This window comes from Giraffa tippelskirchi, chromosome 6 (genome assembly GCF_054371585.1).
Source record: "Giraffa tippelskirchi isolate mGirTip1 chromosome 6, T2T-mGirTip1v1.2.pri, whole genome shotgun sequence".
In the NCBI taxonomy this organism is placed as follows: Eukaryota; Metazoa; Chordata; class Mammalia; order Artiodactyla; family Giraffidae; genus Giraffa; species Giraffa tippelskirchi.
The window spans coordinates 8,037,509-8,057,815 of NC_137280.1; the positions used below are offsets into that span (position 1 = coordinate 8,037,509).

General features: G+C 37.0%; 1 protein-coding gene across 1 annotated transcript in view; it reads left to right on the plus strand.

Moving 5' to 3' along the window:
• SLC26A7 (solute carrier family 26 member 7) overlaps positions 1 to 20,307 on the plus strand; it is a 138,878-nt gene that overhangs the window by 78,205 nt on the left and 40,366 nt on the right. Inside the window, exons 11-14 of the mRNA XM_081496849.1 lie at positions 8,760 to 8,837; positions 9,851 to 9,946; positions 17,549 to 17,655; positions 20,102 to 20,168. Coding sequence (XP_081352975.1) covers positions 8,760 to 8,837; positions 9,851 to 9,946; positions 17,549 to 17,655; positions 20,102 to 20,168 — 348 coding nt within the window. The remainder of the gene's footprint in view (positions 1 to 8,759; positions 8,838 to 9,850; positions 9,947 to 17,548; positions 17,656 to 20,101; positions 20,169 to 20,307) is intronic.

Below are 20,307 nucleotides of genomic sequence, written 5' to 3' on the forward strand. Positions count from 1 at the left end.
ATTGCACAGGGAAGTAATCTGATTTAATGTGCATACTGCAACTGAGGATGTTTTCCCGTGGTAGTCATTTTGGCATTACAACTATTAAGTTTACGCGGGGAAAATAGACATGATTTGAAGAAGGCACTGGGACAGCCAAGTCTTAAAAGTTTTGTTCTAAATAGGCTATTTGTGAAGCCAGCTTTCTATGTGACAAGACTTCACAAAGTGCTTCCTTAAAATATCTCTTTCTCTTGTAGGTACTAGACTTATACCCAGTAGCTTAATCTAGAAGAATGAAAACCTTTCAACTTTCAGGCTAATAATAGCCAATCATTTCACCAATTGACTCTTTCTTATTCAGAAACACTATGAGCATTTCTGTAGATAGCTTTTAAAATGCAGATATGGCCTTGTACCTTCCTCCCAGAGCCCATAAAAGGTCTTAGCTTTCTGACATTTCAGCTACCCAAACTGTGTGCCCGCCCCTGCGGCCTCATCCTGGACTGTTCTCCGCCTCACTCTCCGCTCTCTCCTCACAGCGCCTCCTTCCTCGCGAGCTCTGGCGTCCATCCCTTCTATCTCTGTGGCTGCCTCCTCTTCCGGTCTAAGTTAACTCCTCCCACCAGACTTCTGGGCCAGCTGCGTTCTTTTCTTCGGAGACCTTAGCTCTATTGGACCTTACATGTTTATCAGTGTGATTATACGATCGATGTCTGCCTTCTGCCCTTGACTTCAGCTCCTAGAGAGTCCCTGTCCGCTTTTGTTCTCCATATCGTCAGTGTCCAGCCTAAGACTTAGCACGTAGTAGGTGTTCAATAAGTGTGGAAAGAATGAATGAAAAATAAAAGTATTGGATGGTTATAAAACTAGGCAATTTTGCTGATTTAAGAAGGAACAGATCAAGTCAGGCAAGAGCGTTTATTCTCACTTAATATAGTACATTTGAAATCAGGAAAATGCTTTCATTTGAAATCAGGCTTAGGATCATAGACTTTGGAGAAGCACTGTTTAATAGTGTCAATTAAAAAAATGAACGACACAAGAGAGTTGTGAGTTAAGTTTTATTGGGGGAAAAATGAGGACTGCAGCCCAGGAGACAGCGCCTCAGACAGCTCTTGAGAAACGGCTCCAAAGAGGCAGAGGGAAGGTCAGTACCTGATTTTGGTGAAGGGGTAATACATGCCGTCAAGCACCTATTTTTTCCAGATGGTTTCTGCTAGTCTTGTGAGGCTTTCTGCTACTCACAAGGAGCAGTCACCACCATGAAGGGTTTTAGTGCTTTTCTAGTTATGAGAAGATATAAGAATTGAGCTCATAAAATCAGCTCCTGAAAATATCTAACTATCCAAAGACTGTCCTGCCAGTTTTTAGCACAGAGAGCCTCATTTCTGCTCTCCACCCTGAACTTTCTTCAGAGAATGTTCTAAATCAGCAGCTGCCATAACTTATGATTTCATCCCTCTAGAGGCAGATGGCAAGTGCCAATTTGCAGTGGACCGTAGAAACACAATAGCTACATAGGTAATTGAAATTTTCAGATAGTTATATTTTAAAAAGTAGAAGGAAACTGGTAATATTAGTTTTAATACTCTATTTTAATTTGCTTAATAAAGTAAAAGTATTATTTCAACAAATAATCTGTTTAAAAACTATTAATGATGTATGTTATATTCTTTTTTTTAATAAGATTTCAAAACCTGATGTGTATCTTACATTTATAGCATCTCTTACACCCACCAGCTACATTTCAAATGCTCATGGATCACACGTGGCTATATGAGACAGCACATTTGGGACCATTTCATATACAAATGAGTTGATTGTCAAGCCTTTCAATACTTTAGAAAATCAAATAAAAACGTTTGAATTGAAATAACAAAAGATACTAATCGTTGAATACCAAGTGCCATGGTCAAAGGCCCAAAGACATTTCTGTCCTGCACATGTCAGAACATTTTTACTGTGATTTCCTTTAGATGTGACATGCAGAACATGGGTATCTAAGAATAAGAAAGTCTTGGTGCTGCCTAGACATATAGCACAAATAAGTGTGGTGGGTCTCTCTTCTTTCCTTGCCTTTAAAGAATGTTAATTATGGGAGAAAGCACTGTAACCCTCCCCACCACTGTTGCCCTGCGTTATTATTGTTATTATTATTTTGCTTCCAACAAAGTAGACACAGTATTCTTCGGGCAGTTTGAGAGGCACAGTCAAGCCACGAAGGGTGAGAGACAGCGTCTTTTGCAGGCAGAGCTCAGCCACAGCTGAAAATGACAGCTGGCATATTTTCTATGACAAGCAGCAAATTAAAACAATGATTAGTATAACTAGTTAAAGTCTATTTCCAGTAAACCATCAACTCCTTAGGAGAACCAGCTACAGAAGCCAAATTCTGGCAGGATAAGGTAGAGAGTAAAAGATAAATGTTTTATCTTTGCTTACAAAGACTACTTTATCAGCTTGTTTTAGATCATGGCATAAGAGAAAAAGGTTTACTAGAAAACAGATTCAAGGAAATGTGTTTTAAAAGTCAAAGTTATAGATCATATTTATCACTTTATTTAGTCCCATGTAATTGATTCCTGTTGGTCTGCATGAAGTAATCAGGTCTTCCATTAGAGTTCATCATTTGTTACCCAGTTCAGTGGCATTGTCTAAAGGCTATCAGAAACTTAAATTTGTTTAAAAGATTCTTTTTATGAGTCTTCTTGAAAAATCTTTATTTTGTAAAAACAGTGTAAAATTATGATTTTCTATAAAGAATATAACTTAAAATAGCATGGTTAAAGATTTGAGTACAGTGTAATTAGCAGGAAACTTGGAAATTTCTGTAACATATAACATTTTAAAATAATAACTAGAATTATGACTGATAACATTATATCAGAACATATCAGATGTTAGGGTTTCTATATAAATTCTGATTCCCTGGTGGCTCAGACAGTAAAGAGTCTGCCTGCAACATGGGAGACCTGAGTTCGATCCTTAGGTTGGGAAGATCCCCTGGAGAAGGAAATGGCAACCCACTCCAGTGTTCTTCCCTGGAAAATCCCATAGACAGAGGAGCCTGGCGGACTATGGTCCATAGTGTTGCAAAGAATCAGATATGATTGAGTGACTTCATTTTCTATAAATTCTAGAATATCTATATTAATGGTGTTTATCATTACACTATCATTACACTATAGCCTCAAGTTTATTTTCAATTATTTGACTCTATTTCTGAATTAAAAATGCCAAATAAGCTTAGTTTAACATTCCTCTCTGAGATATCTCAGAGATGTTTCTTCAGTGTGTCCCAGAGTTAGCTGGAGGTTAAAAGAGCTTTAGTTAGATTTTGATATTTGGGAAGTTTGTTAGAAATACCAAAAATATTTAAAAACACAGCAGGATCATAGGTCACTGAAATAATACCTATTTATTTAACCAAAGTCACAAAAATAATTAAAAAAAATAAATATAGATCACTTAAGGGTACAAAAACTCATAGAATCTGTTATCCCAAAGAATTACTTTTAACAGAAAGAGAAATCAAATTCCAGTCTGCATTGGCTTACTTAACAAACACACTTAGTTAACTTCAATCTAAACTTAGTTAATCCTGACTATGTCTAAAACTTTTCCTTCTCAGGGTTCCTTTCCACAATCTGTCATCATTTTCTGCATCCAGCCTGTCTCTCATTTTCTATCCACATAAAATCAACCAGCTCATTATTTTTCTTTTTCCTTAATAAAATGTCCGATGCTGTAAAGAGCAATATTGCATAGGAACCTGGAATGTTAGATCATCATGAGAAAATTGGATTAAAGATTTACTGAGCATGGCCCTGCCCATCAGAATAAGACCCAGTTTCCCCCTCAGTCAGTCTCTCCCATCAGGAAGCTTCCATAAGCCTCTTATCCTTATCCATCAGAGGGCAGACAGAACCAAAACCACAATCACAGAAAACTAACCAAACTGATCACATGGACCACAGCCTTGTCTAACTCAATGAAACTATGAGCCACGCCGTGTAGGGCCACCCAAGATGGTTGGGTCATGGTGGAGAGTTCTACAAAATGTGGTCCACTGGAGAAGGGAACGGCAAACCACTTCAGTATTCTTGCCTTGAGAACCCCATAACTGGTATGAAAAAACAAAAAGATAGGACAGTGAAAGATGAACTTCCCAGGTCAGTAAGTGCCCAATATGCTCCCGGAGATTGGTGGACAACTAACTCCAGAAAGAATGAAGAGACTAAGCCAAAGCAAAAACAACACCCAGTTATGGATGTGACTGGTAATGGAAGCAAGGTCCGATGCTGTAAAGAGCAATATTGCATAGGAATCTGGAATATTAGGTCCATGAATCAAGGCAATGGTGGACAACTAACTCCAGAAAGAATGAAGAGACTAAGCCAAAGCAAAAACAACACCCAGTTATGGATGTGACTGGTAATGGAAGCAAGGTCTGATGCTGTAAAGAGCAATGTTGCATAGGAATCTGGAATATTAGGTCCATGAATCAAGGCAAATCGGAAGTGATCAAACAGGAGATGGCAAGAGTGAATGTCGACATATTGGAAATCAGTGAACTAAAATGGACCGGAATGGATGAATTTAACTCAGATGACCATTATATCTACTACTGTGGGCAAGAATCCCTTTGAAGAAATGGAGTAGCCCTCCTAGTCAACAAAAGAGTCTGAAATGCAGTACTTGGATGCAGTCTCAAATATGATAGAATGATCTCTTTGGTTTCCAAGGCAAGCCATTTAATATCACAGTAACCCAAGTTTCTGACCAGTAATGCTGAAGAAGCTGAAGTTGAACAGTTCTATGAAGACATACAAGACCTTCTAGAACTAACAACCAAAAATGATGTCCTTTTCATTATACGGGACTGGAATGTAAAAGTAGGAAGTCAAGAAACACCTGGAGTAACAGGCAAATTTGGCCTTGGAGTACAGAATGAAGCAGGGCAAAGGCTAATAGAGTTTTGCCAAGAGAACGCACTGGTCATAGCAAACACCCTCTTCCAACAACACAAGAGAAGACTTTACACGTGAACATCACCAGATGGTCAACACCGAAATCAGATTGATTATATTCTTTGCAGCCAAAGATGGAGAAGCTCTATACAGTCAGCAAAAACAAGACGGGGAGCAGACTGTGGCTCAGGTCATGAACTTCAAGCCTGGGGGGCCAGCATCTCAAGGAACCCTGGGAGAACTGCTCTGAGGAAGCCAGGGGAGGAGCCGGGTCATAGAGAAATTTTGCAACAAAGAACAAGTAGTGTGAAAATCAAAAGATTATTATAAAAGGAAGCCAGATGTATTCAAGTTAAGGAATCTGGTGCTTTTCTACGTAGGGGAAGATATGAGAGTCTGGGCTCCCTGAAATCACTCCTTTCATGTGTATCTCTGCTACCTGGGACCGGTATTCTGTGTTTTTCACACCCTGTGCTTCTTTGAGGTGCACCTCAGGGAGTGGCTGCAGGCTGGTGGCTGCCGATCACAGGTATTCTTCTTCCTGGGTGCCTTTAGGAGCCCAGGAGCTCACACTAGGGGGCTGCAATCCCTGATGACGGTAACATCCTTGTTTACTGAGACAGCAGGAAATACTCTGTTTCTCAAGGTTCGGTTCAGTTCAGTCACTCGGTCGTGTCTGACCCTTTGCGACCCCATGGACTGCAGCACACCAGGCCTCCCTGTCCCTCACCAACTCCCAGAGTTTACTCAAACTCGTGTCCATTGAGTCGGTGATGCCATCCAACCATCTCATCCTGGGTCGTCCCCTTCTCCCTCCTTCAGTCTTTCTCAGCATCAGGGTCTTTTCCAGTGAGTCAGCTCTTTGCATCAAGTGGCCAAAGTGTTGGAGCTTCAGCTTCAGCATCAGTCCTTCCAATGAATATTCAGGATGGTTTTCCCTTAGGAAAAGGTTAACACTGATGTTTGCATAGTCATCTTTGTAAGTAACCTATAACACAGATAATATTGTTTGAGAATGTAACAAGAAGAAAATATAGATTATTTCATTATCCTGTGCCAGAGTTAACATAAACATGAATAGTTACAACTTTAGAATAAAAAGTTATCTGTGGATATATAGTTACTATGAAATGGAATGAGTTAAAGGAAACTAAAATGCCTAGAAAAATGTTTGTCCTCTGGTTAATTAAATGTGTGAACAGTTTTTTCCTACTAGGTGCAGTCTAAGCTAAGCTGGAATTTGTTAAGAAGGAGGCATTGTTTGTTTTCTGAGTTTAATAAAGGAAACAACCTCCTGGTTGTAATTTGCCTTTAAATTTTTTTCTAGATAAGTCAGAGATATAAGAAAGTAGCACTTCATATACAAAGTTATGGATATTCAGAATGTGGATAATACTTGAAAACGTAGTGTAACTGGGTTATTAAGCCTAAAGTCAGAGAAGTCTGTTGTAGCAGTGCAAATATCTCATCTTAGTTTAACCTCAGTGTATAGTGACTGAGTTGGTAATCTACGGAACAGTGGCTTGGACTGAATGCTTTTAAAGGCATTTTCCAAATTCAGACTTTAGCACCTGAGTCTCTTATTTATGGAGACAGAGAATGTCAGTATTTTGAGTTTTGAGAGTGGAAAGTATTATATTGTTGATTTCTATGCCTGAGGAGTAGATACCCTGGGCATAACTGATAAGGATTTCTTGTCTAATTAGATGCCCTTGTCTTTTGATCTAGGGCATCAACAAAGATGAGATGCGTTAAAGAGCTGACATGAGCTATTTGATTACATAGTCTATTTCATTATATGACTTACTATCTAAGGTAAAAAAGTATTTTTTTTCACCCGTTGTTTGTCATCCTTTGAAAGTAAAATCCATTTAACTCTTTTTTTTAACAGTAAGACTGAAATTATAATTCAGTGAGCACACTATTGTTAATGCATTTACAAAAAGCTGTGTAAATAAAAGATAAGTAATCTTTAGAGAAAATCTTGAAGGTAGTTGAAGTTTATTGTTTTTAAAAAGAATTATTTAATTAGGTTGTAGCTTCTCTAACAGCTTTAGTGTATGTAAGGTATCTAGAAACTTGAAATATATTTGACTTTATGGATCTAATTCAGTTCATAATCCGTATTCCTTCTAATTCTTAGCTCTATGACTTTGGGAAAGTCACTTTGCGTTTTTGTCCCTCAAATCTTTCAGAGGAGTTTAGATTCTAGCTGTCTCAAGTTCATGGCTGCAAATAAGATTAAAGTACCTTGTAAGTGTTTGATAAAGAGTCTCACAGCGACAATGCATACCATTGTCTTTTGACATGAAGTGCAATTTAGCAGTGGGTGTCTTTTTCTTTCCACACAAACGTGGATATACTGAATCATTTATGGGGGTATCTGAGTGCATTCTGTAACCTGCCATCTGACAACGGGCTCTTTTCAGTCTAGTGGAATGATAGGCGTAATACTTTGTTACTTAAAAACTCTTATGTAAAATCACTAGTTACTCCTAAATGATCAGTTTAGTGGCAGTTTAGTGTATTAGAACTTCTCTAACAATCTCTAGTTCCCTAATGACTTATTTCCCGTAGAAGGATTTTTCCCTTTTATATGTAATGCTGTAGATGAGTTCCACTGAATATGGAAGGAGCTTGTATCCGCTTCTTTCTCTTAGTTTTATGATTTTGAGTTTCATCCATGTTGTTACATGCGTCAGTAGTCTATTTTCATTATTGAGTAGTATTCTACTGTAAAGATGGACCAGAATTTATCTATTCACCAATTGGTAAGCGATTTAATTATTTACAGTTTTGGTGTTTATGAGTAAAGCTGCTATAAATATTTACATGTACTTTGATAGGCTTATGTTTTCATTTCTCTTAGGTAGTTTTAGGTCAGACATTACTTCGTGAGAAACTGCCAAACTCTTTTTGGAAGAGGCTGCACTATATCTTAAGTCCCACGAGCAGTGTCTGAGAACTCAAGTTGCTCTGAGACCTTACTATTGATTACTTATCTATATATTTATTTTTAACCACTCTAATAGGCTTTTATTTCCTTTGATTCCTCCATTATGATATTTTAGGTATTTTTTTGGTACCGTGAAAGCCTCTTTTGTCTTGCTAGGCTGACAGTTTGGCTAAATGTTTCTATTAAGACGTGAACATTTGTTTATGTGAAACAAATTCTCCATCAAGTGGAGCTTAGTTAGACGTGAGCTGTTTTGAATTGCCTTTTGTTAACATATTGAGCTGGTTAAAACACAATACTAATGATTTTTTAGGATTAACAAAATTAAGTTCGTTTCACTGCAGAGACTGCCTCCATAATCCCATATAACTGTTTCATACTAACGAAGGACTCCTAAGAAGAGAGCAAAGGCTTCCGTGGGAATTTGTCATCAGCCCAGAAACCTCTAAAGCTGTGTGTATTCAGTTATTACCCACATACCTAAGAAATGAGAAGGGAGGTCAGGCTGAACAACGGTAGGCTTAAGGACAATTGAAATGTCATTTTCACCATTAAACAAACAACAAAAACTTGTGGTGTGTGACAATAGTTGATGGTGTCTTCTTTCTTTGTGTAGAATTGCTTTTCTCTCTTTGCTGACTTAATTTGATTGTACTAGCTTGTCAGCTGTCACATCTGGGTTCCTTCAATTACAAAATATAGATAACGACAGTCTATATAATTTAACAATCACATGCCAACATTTTGTTTCTTCTTATCAAGAAGAACTAAGAATTATCTTTTCCCCCCTATAACTTTGGACTATTAAAAAAATTCAAGGATTTCTTTTTTGCCTGTCTTGTATTTTACAGGTGGCTTGTCTAATATCTTGCATTTTTGTCCTGATAGTCATCTATGCAATAGGGCCTTTGCTTTACTGGCTGCCCATGGTAAGTAATACTTTTTATTATTTAATTTTAAAATTTAACATTAATGAGAATCATTCCATTTTAAACATTTCTTTGAAGAACAACCTCAATGATCCTAAATCTGAAAAGTTATGTGACATAAGTAATGGTTGTATGGAGGAGAAGTAGGAAGAGCCCACATGGATGGGTAAGGTATGGGAGGGTACCATGGTTGTTTTCTAATTCTTTGGCTTTTGTATAAAAAGTACACCATTTAATTAGATTTATTCTGTATTCAGTTGGAAGGTAGAACTAAGCAATCTCTGTTGTAAGAAATAGACTTTGGAAGAATTTTATAAAATTTAGACTCTTAGAAAATGTGTGCTGGGCAAAAGAGTAGGGAACAAAATATTTCTTGCCACCCTTGATACATCTTTATACAAAGTGACTCAGAACATTAGTACAGGCATCTGCCTTGCTTTTCACAAGCTTGGGACACTACAGCAAGATACTGGTCTTCAGGGATCCAGAGACGGTGCCAGTCGTTTCTTGTTCTAATTCTTCATTCATGTAATAAGAATAAATCATTTTTATGAGAGGATCTTCCAACAGTCAAGTTTATTTCTCAAGAGACTTATAAATATATTCCGGTGAAACCAGATAATTTATACTCAAGACGATTAAAGAAATACATGATATATTGAATTTTTGCAATAAATTGCAAACAAATGGCAATGAATAATTATTATAAAGTTAAGAGGACATGCAGTCTTATCACATTCACCCTTATAATTCACTACTTTTCTTTTTATTTCCTTATTTTTTAAGCATAGAATAGCATTTACCCTGTGACTTTTCTAGAATTGATATTATGTTCTTAAAGTACAATAATAGGTTAGTTCTAAACAAAATGAATTATTACTTTAGTCTTCTAAATGATGATAACTTTTCTCTAGTAAGTATTTCAAAAACAAAGACATGAAATACCTTGATTCTCTTAAATTTAGATTAAAATCTTTATCTTGCATCTTCATCAGCTTATTTTTTATTTGTAGTGTGTTCTTGCAAGTATTATTGTTGTGGGACTGAAGGGAATGCTAATACAGTTTCGAGATTTAAAAAAATATTGGAATGTGGATAAAATTGACTGGGTAAGTAGAAGTTTGACCTAAAATTGCTGTCTTGGCTTAACACATGTTACAAAATAAGCTTTAATAGTTCCATTTGCAGAAGATAGTTTTAGCCATTTGAGACTTACATTTTACAAACAGTTTTTACTTATTTACAAACTATAATTTTTTTTCAAAGTCTTAAAACATGAAAATGTAAAATGTCTTTATAAGAACAGAAATGGAATTGTATCAAGTTTTGATTGATGTGCTGTTTAAGAACTTTTTAAAAAATGTTATCACTTGAATGGTTTGTGAATTCCCTATTTCCATTATGAATTGATTATAGAAGTTAAGATCATCAAGAAACAGCTAGTAGAAATATGACTATATATCACATATATGAAAAGCCAGCATTAATTTCTAGGAAACATATGCTTCACTGACATAGGATAAACATATTAATAGTGACCATGTGCTCAGTTACTCAGTCATAGCCAAGTCTTTACAGTCCCATGGACTGTAGCTCCCTAGGCTCTTCTGTTCATGGGATTTCCCAGGCAAGAATACTAGAGTGGGTTGCCGTTTTCTTCTCCAAATGGTGACTGTATTCATTCTAAATACATTGTTTAAAAAAAATGAATTGTTTTTTTAAATGAGTTACATTGAGAAGAATATTATGTTAATAGTATATTGCTAGGAACAGACTTCTCTGGTAGCTCAGGTGGTAAAGAATCTGCCTGCAATGCGAGAGACCAGAGTTCGATCCCTGGGTTAGGAAGAGCCCCTGGAGTAGGGAATGGCAACCCACTCCAGTATTCTGGCCTGGAGAATTCCATGGCTACAGTCCATGGGGCTGCAAAGAGTCGGACATGACTGAGCGGCTAACAACATAACATAAAGGAGCAGATTAAATTATATTATAAAATATGGATTCTACTAGCATCAGTTTTTAGTATGCTTGTTCTAGAGAAACATGTCTATGCGAGAACATTCGGTATTCTCCCCCTCCCACAAATGGGTAAGCTATTTCATGAAAGAGACTGACATATATACCCTACTGTGTGTAAAGCAGAAGGCCGGTGGGAACCTGCTGTGTAGCGCAGCGTACTCAGCTCAGTGCACTGTGGTGATCTAGATGGGTGGGATGGAGATCCAAGAGGGTGAGGATATATGTATCAGTTCAGTTTAGCTGCTCAGTCATGTCCGACTCTTTGCGACCCCATGACTGCAGCACACCAGGCCTCCTTGTCCATCACCAAGTCCTGGAGTTTATTCAAACTCATGTCCATTGAGTCAGTGATGCCATCCAGCCATCTCATTTTCTGTTGTCCCTTTCTCCTCCCCACTTCAGTCTTTGCCAGCATCAGGGGCTTTTCCAGTGAGTCAGCTCTTCGCATCAGGTGGCCAAAGTATTGGAGTTTTAGCTTCAGCATCGGTCCTTCCAATGAATATTCAGGACTGATTTCCTTTAGGATGGACTGGTTGGATCTCCTTGCAGTCCAAGGGACTCTCAAGAGTCATCTCCAACACCACAGTTCAAAAACATCAATTCTTCGGTGCTCAGCTTTTTTTATAGTCCAACTCTCACATCCATACATGACTACTGGAAAAACCATAGCCTTGATTAGACGGACCTTTGTTGGCAAAATAATGTATACTTACAGCCTGATTCACTTTGTGGTACAGCAGAAACTAACACAACATTGTAAACCAACTATACTCTAATAAATAAAGAGAGTCATGCATCATTAGTAGTAAGCTACCTTAATTCTTTTTATAGCAATCCTAGAAAAGAGAATGCTATTGAAAATGACCAAAAATATTCACAAGTTTTTGTAATATTACTACATTAAATGAGAAAATAGTGGAAAATTAGGGCATGTTTTTGAACCAAAGACATCAACCAACAATTAACAGATTTTAAATAGAATGTTTGTGAGGATTAAATTAGCGGTTGGCAGCATCTCTATATAACATACTGCACTTTTTTATTTAGCCTTTCCATTAACCTCGGCCACAGGGAGTCTGGTGGAGTGTGTATTTGTTTCTGTGTCCTGGACTTTGTGTGTGTGTGTGAACATATATTTTTATTTCTCTCAGGTAATTACCCAGTAGTGAAATGGGTTGATTATGTGGTGTGTGTATATATGTATGCATGTATGTGTATATATATGTATATATATGCCTCCCTGTAGCTCAAATGGTAAAGAATCTGCCTACGATGCAGGAGACGAGGGTTTGATCCCTGAATCTGGAAGATCGACTGGAGAAAGGAATGGCAATCCACTCCAGTGTTCTTGCCTGGAGAATCCCATGGACATAGAAGGCTGGCGGGCTACAGTCCATGGGGTCACAAAGAGTTGGACATGACTGAGTGACTAACACACACACACACACACACACGATTTAATTTATAAAAATCTCTATATAATTTATTTTTAATTGGAGGATAATTGCTTTAGAATGCTGTGTTGCTTTCTGCGATACAACAATGTGAATCAGCTATAAGGATAGTAAGTCCCCTCTTTCTTGAACCTTCCTCCCACTCTCCAACCCATCCCACCTCCCCTGGTTGTCACAGGGCACAAGTGTGAGCTTCCTGTGTTATACAGCAACTTCCCACTAGATATCTACCTTACATATATTAATGTATATGTTTCAATGCTACTTTCCCAATTCATCCCACCCTCTCCTTCACCGTCTTTGTCCACAAGTCTCTCCTCTATGTCTGCGTCTCTATTCATGTCCTGCAAATAGGTTAATAATTTATAGTTTTTTCAGATCACATGTATATGCATTAATATATGATATTTGTTTCTTTCTTTCTGACTTACTTCACTCTGTATAACAGGATGTAGGTTCATCTACCTCACTAGAGCTGACTCAGATTTGTTCCTTTTTATGGTTAAGTAATATTCCATTGTACTGAAACTTCTTTATCTATTTATCTGTTGATGGACAGTTGTTTCCATGTCCTAGCTGTTGTAAATTCTGCTGCAATGACTATTGGGGTACATGAGCCATTTTGAATTATGGTTTTCTCAGGGTATATGCCCAGTAGTGGAATATCTGGGTCTTGTAGTATTTTTATTCCTAGTTTTTAAAGAAATCTTCATAATGTTCTCCATAGTGGCTATATCAATTTACTTTCCCACTAACAATGAAAGAAGTTTGCCTTTTCTCCACATCCTCTCCAACATTTATTTTTTGTAGATTTTTTTATGAAGTCATTTCTGACTAGTGTAAGGTAATACCTCATTGTACTTTTGATTTGCATTTCTCTAATAATGAGTGATGTTGAGCAATTTTTTTTCCTGCATTTGCTGGCCAGCTGTATGTCTTTTTCAGAGAAATGTCTGTTTAGGTCTTCTGCCCATTTTTAGATTGGATTGTTTATTTTTCTGATATTGAGCTGCATGAGATGCTTATATGTTTTGGAGATTAATCCTTTGTCAGCTATTTTATTTCCAACTATTTTTTCCCATTCTGAGGATTGTCTTTTCATCTTGTTTATGATTTCCTTTGCTGTGCAAAGGCTTTTAAGTTAAATTAGTCCCATTTGTTTATGTTTATTTTTGTTTTCATTACTTTAAGAAGTGGTTCAAAGATGATCTTGCTGTGATTTATGTCGAGAGTGTTCTGCCTATGTTTTTCTCTAAGAGTTGTATAGATTTTTGGTCTTACATTTAGGTCTTTAATGCATTTTGAGTCTATTTTTGTGGACAGTATTAGGAAGTGTTCCCATTTCATTTTTTCACATGTATTTGCACTTGTCCAGTATTCCCAACTTGACTCCTGGAAGAGGCTGTCATTTCTCCATTGGTCTGTATTTCTGGTTTTCTGTTGGTATCATGCTCTTTTATTTATTCATTTTTCTGACAATGCAGGGAGTTTATTAGGAAGGGATGCCTGAGTGCAGAGCAGCAGGGTAAAGGCATCCAGGAGAACTGCTCTGCCACATGGCTCAGCGTCTTAGGTTTTATGGTGATAGTATTACTTTCCAGGTTGTCTTTGGCCAGTCATTCTGACTCCTTCCTGGTGTTTCCTGGTGGCACACGCATGGCTCAGCCAAGATGTATGCCAGAAAGAAGGATTCTGAGAGGTAGCCGGATATATGAGTACCATATTGCCTTGATGGACTATAGCTGTATAGTATAGTCTAACGTCAGGAAAATTGATTCCTCCAGCTCCATTGTTCTTCTTCAAGATTGCTTTGGCTATTTGGAGTCTTTTATGTTTCCATAAAAATTGTGAATTTTATTATTCTAGTTCTGTGAAAAATGTCAATGTTAATTTGATAGAGTTTGCAGTGAATCTAAATTACTTTGGTTAGTATAGTCATTTTCACAATATTGATTCTCCCAATCCAAGAACCTGGTATATCTCTCCATGGGTTTGTGTCATCTCTGATTTTCTTCACCAGTGTTTAATTTTCTGCATACAAGTCTTTTGTCTCCTTAAATAGGTATATTCCTAGGTCTTTTATTTTATGTGTTGCAATAGCGAATGGAATTGATTCCTTAATTTTTCTTTCTGATTTATCATTGTTAGTATGTAGGAATGCAAGGGATTTCTGTGTATTGATTTTGTATCCTGTGACTTTATTAAATTCATTGATAACCCTCTAGTAATTTTCTGATAGTGTCTTTAGGGTTTACTATGTATAGTACCATGTCATCTGTAAACAGTGAGAGTTTTACTTTTTTTCATCTAGATTCCTTTTATTTCTTTTTCTTCTCTGATCGCCATGGCTAGGATTTCCAAAGCTATATTGAAAAATAATGTGCCAGTGGGTACTCTTGGCTTGTTCCTGATCTTAGAGAAAATGCTTTCAGCTTTTCACCATTGAGAATAATATTTGTTGTGGGTTTCTCATATATGGCCTTTATTATGTTGACATAGGTTCCATCTGTGCCCATTTTCTGAAGAATTGTTATCATAAATGGGTGCTGAATATTGTAAAAAGCTTTTTCTGCATCTATCAAGAATATCATATGATTTTTATCTTTCAATTTGTTAATATGGTGTGTAACATTGATTGATTTGCATATATTGAAGTATCCATAGGATTAAACCCTAATTAATCATGGTGAATGAAGTTTTTAATGTATTGTTGGATTCTGCTTGCTGGAATTTTGTTCAGAATTTTTTCATCTATGTTCACCTTTGATATTGACCTGTAATTTTCTTTTTTTGTGATGTTTTTTCCAGTTTTGGCATCAGGGTAATGGTGGCCTTATAGAATGAGTTCATTAGTGTTCCTTCCTTTGCAACTTTTTGGAAGAATTTAAGAAGGAACAGTGTTAACTCATCTCTAAACATTTCATAGAATTCACCTGTAAAGCCATGTAGCCCTGGGCTTTTGTTTTTTGGGAGATTTCTTTTTTTATTACAATTTTGATTTCCATGCTTGAGATTGATCTGTTCGTATTTCTGTTTATTCCTTGTTCGGTCTTAGAGGTTGTAATTTTCTAAGCATTTGTCCATTTTTTCCAGGTTGTCTACTTTATTGGCATATAGTTGCTCATAGTAGTCTCTTATGATCCTTTATATTTCTACATTGTCTCTTGCAATCTCTCCTTTTTCATTTCTAATTTTGTTCATTTGAGTCTTCCTTCTTTTTGTCTTGATGAGTCTGTCTAATGGTTTGTGGGTTTTGTTTTTCTTCTCAAATAACCGGTTTTTAGTTTTATTGATCTTTGGCATTTTTTCTTTCATTTCTTTTTCATTTATTTCTGTTCTTATCCTTATGATTTATTTACTTCTACTTACTTTCTGTGTTTTTTGTTCTTTTCCAGCTGCGTTAGGTTGTTTATTTGATATTTTTCTTATTTATTGAGATAGGATTGCATTGCTGTATACTTCCCTCTTAGAACTTCCCAATAGGTTTTGGGTCATCGTGTTTTCAGTGTCATTTGTCCCTAGGTATTTAAGAAATCTTTTTAGTAACCTATTGGCTTTAAGAAGTGTATTGTTTAAACCTCCATGTGTTTGTGTCTTTTTACAGTTTCTTTCTTATTATTAATATCTAGTGTTACAGCATTGTGGTCAGAGAAGATACCTGTTACAATTTCAACTTCTTAGATTTACTAAAGCTTGATATGTGACCCAAGATGTGACCTATCCTGAGAATGTTCCCTGTGCACTTGAGGAGAAAGTGTATTCTTCTGCATTGGAATGCTCTGAAGATATCCATTAGGTTCATCTGATCTAATGTATAATTTGCAGTTTGTGTTTCCTTATTAATTTTCTGCCTGGAAGATCTGTCAATTGGTGGAAAAGTCCCCTACTATTATTGTGTTACTACTGATTTCCCTTTTAGGTCTGTTAGTGTTTGCCTTGTGTATTGAGGTGCTCCTGTGTTGGGTGCGTGAATATTTACCATTGTTCTATTTTCTTCTTGGATCGATAGCTTGATTATTATGTATCACCCTTCCTTACCTCTTGTAATGTTTTTTATTTTAAGGTCTATTTGTCTGATACGTGAATTGCTACTCTGGCTTTCTTTTGATTTCCATTTGCCTGGAATACAATTTTCTATCCTCTCACTTTCAGTCTGTATGTGCCCCTAGGTCTGAAATGTGTCTCTTGTAGAGAGCATATATAGGGGTCTTGTGTCTGTATCCATTCAGCCAGTCTGTGTCTTTTGGTTGAGGCATTTAATCTATTTACAGTTAAAGTAATTATTGGTGTATATGATTCTTTGGGCATTTTCTTAATTGTTTTGAGTTTATTTTTGTAGGTCTTTTCCTTCTCTTGTGTTTCCTGCCTTTAGAAGCCCCTTTAGCATTTGTTGTATAGCTGATTTGGTGGTGCTGAATTCTCTTGACTTTTGCTTGTCTGTAAAGCTTTAGGTTTCTGCCTCAAATCTGAATGCAATCCTTGCTGGGTAGAGTAATCTTGATTGTAAGTTTTTTCCTTTCATAGCTTTCGGTAAATCCTGCCACTCCCTTCTGGCCTGCAGAGTTTCTGCTGAGATCAGCTATTATCCTTATACAGTTTCCCTTTACCTTTTGCTTTTCCCCATGATGCTTTTAGTATTTTTTTCTTTGTGCGTAATGTTAACAGTGTAATGTGTAACAAAAATGTTAGCTTGATTAATAAGTGTCTCAATGTGTTTCTCCTTGAGTGAAACTGTCTGTGCTTCTTAAACTGGTTTGGCCATTTCCTTTCCCATGCTAGAGAAGTTTCCAACTCTAATTGCTGCAGAGTCTTTCTCAGGCCCTTCCTTTCTCTCTTCTTCTTCTGCTGTTGTTCAGTCACTAAGTTGTGTCCAGCTCTCTGTGACCCCATGGACTTCTGCACACCAGGGTTCCCTGCCCTCCCGTTTCGTGTGGATCTGTATATTCCTTCCCAGTGATCAGGGACTCCTGCCAGTACTCAGCTGGTGCGCTGTGAGATCTTCATCTGAAGTTGTATTCCTGATGCATTTGTGGAGAGAGATGTACTCCACGTCCACCTAGTCCTCTGCCATCTTGTCAACTTCTCCGGGCTTTTGTCTACCACTCCTTAAACGATGTATTCGTGCTGAGAGATGTCATCGCAGGATTGTTGTCTAGCCGGACTGTGAGGATCTTAGCAATCAGGACAGAGATGAGAATGCCGAAGGACCCACACATGCTGTTTCCTCTTCTCTCCCAGGGCATATGGGTCAGTACCTACATATTTACAGTATGTTTTGCTGCCAACATTGGGCTGCTGTTTGGTGTTGTGTGTACCGTAGCTACAGTGATTGGTCGCTTCCCAAGGTAAGATATTATTTAAATGCTGTTTATTCTGACACAGCAGCAAAATATATGGTGTTGTCAGTTACTTTTATTTCTGTGCAATAGATAGTATTATAATCTCATGTTTTTAGATTTAGAGCTAGAAAGAGAAGTTTTTATCTACATGTGATATATAACAATGCTGGTCTTAATGGAGAAGAAATGGCCTTAATGGAGGAGAAATATTTTGTTATAGCTATAAAATAGAATACGTAAAATCTATTAAAGTGAATAAATTAGCCTCATAGTCATATACTGCATTACAGAGTTACTTTTTTTTTTAATTAAGGGAATGTTTATAGTATCTAATGAGACACAAACCATATAGCAGTGTAATCATTTGAAAAGTTAAATAACCTCAATAAATTTAACTTTTCCGAAGTTGTATTAATTTACCTACTTTTTCTACATAGCTTATTAAAAAGTATAGTCTTTTTGTTTTTTACTAAACATCTGTAAAGCATGCCATATTTTGATTATTTTTTTTGTTTTCTCAATGTTCACCATTTAATAAAGCTTCTACTCACATCTCATCCTTCTTTTGAAATTCTTTGTGAGATAATATATTCTTAAAAATTAAAGTTTCATCTCTATAGATTCAGTCTTTATAGAATCTATCAGTTCAGTTCAGTTCAGTCGCTCAGTGACGTCTGACTCTTTGCGGCCCCATGGAATCCAGCACGCCAGGCTTTCCTGTCCGTCACCATCTCCCTGAGCTTGCTCAAACTCATGTCCACTGAGTCAGTGATGCCGGGCAACCATCTCATCCTCTGTCGTCCCCTTCTCGTCCTCCTTCAATCTTTCCCAGCATCAGGGTCTTTTCAGTGAGTCAGTTCTTCGCATCAGGTGGCCAGAGTATTGGAGTTTCAGCTTCAGCATGAGTCCTTCCAATGAATATTCAGGATTGGTTTCCTTTAGGATGGACTGGTTGGATCTCCTTGCAATCCAAGGAACTCTCAACAGTCTTCTCCAACACCACAGTTCAAAAGCATCAATTCTTCAGTACTCAGCTTTCTTTATGGTCCAACTCTCACATCCATACATGACTACTGGAAAAGCCATAGGTTTGACTAGACGACCTTGAGAACCTCATGAACAGTATGAAAAGGCAAAAAGATAGGATACTGAAAGATGAACTCCCCAGGTCAGTAAATGCTTAATATGCTACTGGAGAAGAGTGGAGAAATAACTCCAAAAAGAATGAAGAGATGAAGCCAAAGTGAAAACAGTGCCCAATTGTGGATGTGACTGGTGATGGAAATAAAGTCTGATGCTGTAAAGAGCAATATTGCATAGGAACCTGGAATGTGAGGTCAATGAATCATGGTAAATTGGAAGTGGCCGAACAGGAGATGGCAAGAGTGAACACTGACATTCTAGGAATCAGTGAACTATAATATACTGGAATGGGTGAATTTAACTCAGGTGACCATTATATCTACTACTCTGGGCAAGAGTCCCTTAGAAGAAATGGAGTAGCCCTCATGGTCAACAAAAGAGTCTGAAATGCAGTACTTGAGTACAGTCTCAAAAATTACAGAATTATCTCTTGTTTGTTTCTAAGGCAAACCATTCAATACCATAGTAATCCAAGTCTATGCTCCAACCACCAATGCCGATGAAGCCGTGCAGTTCTATGAAGATGTACAAGACCTAACCCCAAAAAAGATGTCCTTTTCATCATAGGGGACTGGAATGCAAAAGTAGGAAGTCAAGAGATACCTGTAGTAACAGGCAAGTTTGGCTTTGGAGTACAAAATGAAGCAGGGCAAAGGCTAACAGAGTTTTGCCAAGAGATCGCATTGGTCATAGCAAACACCCTCCTCTAACAACACAAGAGACGACTCTACACGTGGATATCACCAGACGGGTGATATCAAAATCAGATTGATATATTCTTTGCAGCCAAAGATGGAGAAGCTCTATACAGTTAGCAAAAACAAGACCGGGAGCTGACTGTGGCTCAGATCATGAACTCCTTATAGAGTCTCTCTCTCTACATATATGTGTATATATATATATATATATATCCATTGTTATCTGATCCTATCTTGCTATTGATTCCCTCTTTACTTCCTGTATTTTACACAAGATTTCTGAAAAACCATATAGTTTCTAGCCTTTTCCCTCATTGTTCACTCTTTTTTGTCAATTCACCTCCTATGCCTGAAAGATATGATAGCTGGGAGTCCAGGTGAGATAAATTACATTTTAAAAATCTCAGTTTAGATGTTTGTGCTGTTACTTTATTTCTGAGGATCCCAGAGATATACACACTTACCAGTGTCTTATGAACAGTTGGGATGTAGCATGGAAACCACTCTAGATACTTTCTAATTGTTATAATAAAGTGACTCATCCTTTTTACTTTTTCATGGTTAATGTAGTAACTTGGAAATTATATATTTTATATATGCTTTCATTCTAGAGCAAAGACTCTGAGTACAAAAAATATGAAAGAAATGGAATTTAAAGTGAAGACAGAAATAGACTATGTAAGTTTACTTTCCTTTTCCTTTGTGTAATTAATAATTTTTGTAGGTCAGATAGTTTCAAGATATAAGAAGTAGACAAATTACTAATTTTAAAATGATATTTCTATTTTTGATTAGTTTGAACTTTTAAAAGTATATG